Source organism: Miscanthus floridulus, chromosome 1, assembly GCF_019320115.1.
Source record: "Miscanthus floridulus cultivar M001 chromosome 1, ASM1932011v1, whole genome shotgun sequence".
Taxonomy (NCBI): Eukaryota; Viridiplantae; Streptophyta; class Magnoliopsida; order Poales; family Poaceae; genus Miscanthus; species Miscanthus floridulus.
The window spans coordinates 28,399,172-28,404,730 of NC_089580.1; the positions used below are offsets into that span (position 1 = coordinate 28,399,172).

General features: G+C 52.0%; 1 protein-coding gene across 1 annotated transcript; it reads right to left on the reverse strand.

Moving 5' to 3' along the window:
• Window positions 1–3,519: 3,519 nt before the first annotated feature.
• LOC136453693 (uncharacterized) lies at window positions 3,520–3,960 on the reverse strand. The gene has a single exon (XM_066454251.1). It carries the CDS (start codon window positions 3,958–3,960, stop codon window positions 3,520–3,522), a length of 441 nt encoding a protein of 146 aa, XP_066310348.1.
• Window positions 3,961–5,559: the final 1,599 nt, after the last annotated feature.

Consider the following 5,559-nt stretch of genomic DNA (forward strand, 5'->3'; position numbering starts at 1 on the left):
AGGTCGAGGGAGATGTAGGGGCCCCACCCCACCTATAGGTGGAGTAGTTGAAGGCCTAACACTAAGAGCTCGAGGAAGCACGACTCTAGATCGAGCAGGAATGTGCTGAGCTCGATCGAGAGATCGAGCACCACGAAGACGGTGGGCGCGCACGCACCATGGCCCATGACGTGAACTGGAGGATCATCAAGGATGATGAAGCCCTCCAACACTTCACTTGGGCAAGCAAGAACACCACTACTACAGTGCCTTGCTTCTTGGGCTTTCAGGGGCAGCAACGCTCGATGACCGTTGGGCCCATCATGAGATTCGCATGCTACTCGAGTGTGTGGCTAAGCAGCAGGCCTAGAGCTTGTTATCTCGGTGACGCGAGCTCGATGCTAGCCAGCACATGCCCTCAGAGTGACCCAACAAGGATGCATCAGTCCACCAGGTGCCACAAGGCAGCAGGCCATGCATCAGGTTCTGATGCATGAGCGTCTCGGCCATAACCGTGACGCGCGCGACACCCTTGACGCCCGTAGGTGTACCCATGGTGATGTGGGGGAGGGGGCCAGCCACGGCTACCACCCTCGATGGGGCGAACAGTATGATAGTGGGGAGGACTGAAGCCCAAGCCTTGGCCTACCAAGACCTCAGGCCTTCAGCCGACACATCTTCAACGCCGCCTTTTCGCCAAGGTACCGACCACCAACCAACATCTAGAAATACTCTAGGGAAATGAACCTTGGACTATAGCTCAAGGATTATCAGCTTGCCTGCCAAGCCGATGGGGCGGATAATGATAATTTCATTATCCGCAACCTTCCATTGTTCCTGACCGATTCGGCACGAACGTGGTTGGAACACCTTCTTTCCAACATAATCTAAAGTTGGGCGGACCTGAAAGAGATCTTTGTGGGGAACTTCTAGGGCACAACAAGCGTCCTTAGAACCCTTGGGATCTCAAAAACTACTGACAAAAATCTAGAGAAACCCTCCGTGGGTACATCCAGCGCTTCTCCCGATAGTGCAATGAGTTGCCTAACGTCGCCGACACCGACATTATAGGAGCTTTCCTATCTGGGACCACCCGTGAGTCCATAGTTCACAAGCTAGGATGTAAGGGCCTGTGAACCACTAAGGAGCTCCTCGACATTGCCAACAACTATGCCTTGGGCGAGGAGGCAGTCGGAGCGATCTTCGACCGCCTGAAAGGCAAGGTGAAGCGGGACAAGGATGCCGGCGAGGGCGCCTCCTACCATCCCATCAAGAAGAAGAACAAGCAGCGGTGTGAGGGCTCACTCATGGCCGCTACCGACCACAGGGGGGTTAGAAGCCTACGGAGGGTACCCCAAACCACTTCGAGAAACTACTCAAGGGGCCATGCCCAAACCATGCCTTCTCTGTCAAGCATCTGTACTAGGACTATGGCCTCATAAAGTGGTTCTTGTCCAGAGGCTCCACAAGGGGGAACACAGGAGGGATGCTGACCCGACCATGGACGATGTTGGGGGGAAGGACAGTGGCTTTCTAAAGCAAGATGGCTGCCTCATGATCTTTAGAGGGTTGGTAGCCTATGACTCCAAGCACCGTCAGAAGCTCACAAGCCGCAAGGTCTATACGACCGAGCCGACCATGCTTACCTTCCTCCGATGGTCAGAGTCTGCCATAACCTTTGATCGGACTAACCATTCGGAGAGCATCCTGCAATCGAGGAGATAGCCACTCGTGGTCGACCTGATCATCGGCACAAAGTGCCTCACCAAGATAATGATGGATAGAGGTAGCGGCCTCAACATCATGTACGCCGAGATGCTCGACGCCATGGGCATCGATCAATCGCGCATTCGACCGACCAAAGCACCCTTCCACAACATCGTGCCTAGAAAGCAGGCCATGCCACTTGGGCAGATTGATCTGACCATCACCTTTGGGGATCCATCCAATTATAGGACAGAGACCCACACCTTTGAGGTGGTTGGGTTCCATGGAACCTACCACACCATCCTTCTAGCGTGCCTACGACTACGAGGTCAAGTGTTGTGATCATGCCATGGCAATCGTCGCCTCCAAGGAGCTTGCAACCATTAGGAAGGAGGTCGCTGAAGAAGCACCCGACCCCAAGCGATCAGACGAGTCTTTTGAGCTAGTGGAGGGCGCCAAGGAGGTCCTCATAGACCCCAATGACTCCAATAGCAAAGTGGTGCATATTGGCACCACACTTTCCTTCGAATAGGAAAGCACACTAGTCGACTTCCTCCATGCCAACAGAGACATCTTTGCGTGGAAACCCTTGGACATGCCAGGCATTCCAAGAGAAGTCACCGAGCATGCATTAAATATTAGGCCAGGCTCCAAGCTGGTGAAGCAATGCCTGTGTTGCTTCAACGAGGGGAAACATAGAGCCATTGGTGAGGAGATCGCAAACCTTTTGATGGCTGGGTTCATCAAGGAAGTATACCACCCAGAGTGGTTAGCCAATCCCATCCTTGTACGCAAAAAGAACGGAAAATGGAGAATATGTGTTGACTACACGGGTCTCAACAAAGCGTGTCTAAAGGATCTGTTCCCTTTGCCATGCATAGACCAAGTAGTCAATTCTACCTCTGGGTACAAAACCCTTTGTTTCCTTGATGCGTACTCCGGGTACCATCAGATCACGATAAAAGAGTTCAACCAGCTTGAGACGTCTTTCATCACCCCAATCAGATCATTCTGCTACGTCACAATATCGTTTGGTCTAAAGAATGTTGGGGCTATGTACCAGTGTTGTATGCTCAAGTGTTTCAATGACTTCATCGAGTGAACCATTAAGGCCTACATAGACAACATCATGGTCAAGTCCAAATGGGTTGACCAGGTCATAGTCGACCTTGAGCACACCTTTGCAAAACTTCGAGCAAACAGCATTAAGCTCAACCCTAAGAAGTGTGCTTTTAGGATGTCATCCACATAGGCCTCAATAGTTCACCCAATGAGGTCTCTGAAACACTTGAGCATATAATGCTGGTATATGGCCCTAGCGTTCTTCAAATCGAATGTCATTGTGATGTAGTAGAACGATCCAAATGGGGTGATGAAAGATGTCGCGAGTTGGTCAAACTCTTTCATCATGATTTGATGGTACCTGGAGTACGCATCAAGGAAGCAAAGGGTTTCGCACCCTGAGGTTGAGTTGACTACTTGGTCTATGCGTGGCAAAGGAAATAGATCCTTTGGCCATGTTTTGTTGAGACCTGTGTAGTCAACACACATTCTCCATTTTCTACTCTTTTTTCATACAAGAACGGGATTGGCTAATCACTCAGGGTGGTATACTTACTTGATGAACCTGGCCACCAAAAGCTTTGTAATCTCCTTACCGATCGCCCTACGTTTCCCCTCGTCGAAGCGACGCAGCTGCTGCTTCACCGGCTTGGAGCCTGGCCTAATCTTCAAGGCATGCTCGGTGACTTCTCTCGGAATGCCTAGCATGTCCAAGGGTCACCACACAAAGATGTCTCTATTAGCGCAGACGAAGTCAATGAGCGCGCTTTCCTATTCGGAGGAAAACATGGTGCCAATGCGCACCACTTTGCCCATGGAGCCACTGGGGTCTATGAGGACCTCCTTGGTGCCTTCTATAGGCTCAAAGGACCTGGCTGACTGCTTGGGGTCAAGTGCTTCTTTGGCAACCTCCTTCCTGATGGCCACAAGCTCTTTGGAGAAGATGATTGCCGCGGTGTGTTCGCAGCACTCAACATCGCATTCGTAGGCACGCTGGAAGGAGGTGCCGATGGTGATGACCCTGCATGGACCTGGTATCTTTAGCTTTAGATAGGTGTAGTTGGGGACGACCATGAACTTCATGTAGCATAGATACTCTAGGACACCGTGGTAGGTTCCATGGAACCCAACCACCTCGAAGGTAAGGGTCTCTGTCCTATAATTGGATGGATCCTCGAATGTGATGGGCAGATCGATCTGCCCAAGTGGCATGGCCTACTTTCTAGGCACGATGCCATAGAAAGGTTCCCTAGTCTACCGGACGCACGCTCGGTCGATGCCCATGGCGTCGAGCGTTTCAGCGTATATGATGTTGAGGCCACTACCTCCATCCATCAGTACCTTGGTGAGCCGCTTCGTGCTAATGATTGGGTCAACCACGAGTGGATATCGTCCTGGTTATGGGATGCATTTTGGTTGGTCAGTCTGATCAAAGGTTATAGCGAACTCTGACCATCGGAGGAAGGTAGGCGAGGCCGGCTTGGCCGTATAGACCTCGCGGCATGCAAGCTTCTGGTGGCGCTTGGAGTCATAGGTCATCGACCCTTCGAAGATCATATGGCAGCCATCCAGCATTGAAAAGTCACTGTCCTTCTCCTCGGTGTCGTTTTGCGGTTGACTTGGGGTCCCCCCTACGCTCCCCCTTGTTGGAGCCTCCGGACAAGAATCACTTCATGAGGTCACAGTCCTTATAGAAATGCTTGACAAGGAAGGCATGGTTTGGGCATAGCCCTTCGAGCAGCTTCTTGAAGTGGTTTGAGGTACCCTCGGTAGGCTTTCGACCACCCTTGCGGTTAGCGGTGGCCACGAGTGGGCCCTCACGCCGTTGCTTATTCTTCTTCTTACCGGGACGGTTGGAGGCGCCTTCGCCAGCATCGTCGTCCCACTTCGCCTTGCCCTTGAGGTGGTCGAAGATTGCTACGACCGCCTCCTCACCGGAGGCATGGCTGGTGGTGATGTCGAGGAGCTCCTTGATGGTTCGAGGGCCCTTACATCCTAGCATATGGACTAGGGACTCGTAGGTGGTCTCAGATAGGAAAGCTCCTATGATCTCGGCATCAGCGACGTTGGGTAGCTTGTTGCACTACTGGGAGAAGCGCCAAATGTACCCACGAAGAGTTTCCTCGGCCTTCTGTCGGTAGTTTTTGAGATTCCATGGGTTCCTAGGATGCGCGTATGTGCCCTAGAAGTTCCCATGAAGATCTCTTTTAGGTCCGCCCAACTTTGGATTTGGTTGGACGGAAGGTGTTCCAACCACGTTCGTGTCAAATTGGCCAGGAACAATGGAAGGTTGTGGATAATGAAATCATCATTATCTGCTCCACCGGCTTGGCAAGCACACCGATAATCCTCAAGCCATAGTCTGGGGTTCATTTCCCCAGAGTACCTTGGGATGTTGGTCGGCGGTCGGTACCACGATGGAAAGATGGCATTGAGGATGTGTCGGCCAAAGGCTTGAGGTCCCGGTAAGTCTAGGCTTGGGCTTCGGTCCTCGCTGCTGTCGTAGCATTCACCACAATGAGGGTGGTAGCCATGGCTAGCCCCCTCCCTTGTATCACCGTGGGTACATCTACGGGCATCAAGGGTGTCGCACGCGTGATGGTGGTGGCTAAGTGTTAACACTAGATTTTGGTCGATTCTGGAAGATGACAGGTAGACCCACATGCTGGAAGAAGGGTATTCGGCAAACAAGGCAAGCGGTCGGCTAAATGCATTGCGGTCGGTTATTCCAGAAGGCGGTGATTCCATTCGGGAAAAACAAAAGATGGCAGGCAAGGCCGGTCGAAAAAGTGAAAGTTGTAATAGTAAAGG

What these genes read in the sequence shown, in the direction of transcription:
- LOC136453693 (XM_066454251.1), bottom strand. Translation starts at nt 3,960, where the DNA reads ATGCCACTTGGGCAGATCGATCTGCCCATCACATTCGAGGATCCATCC.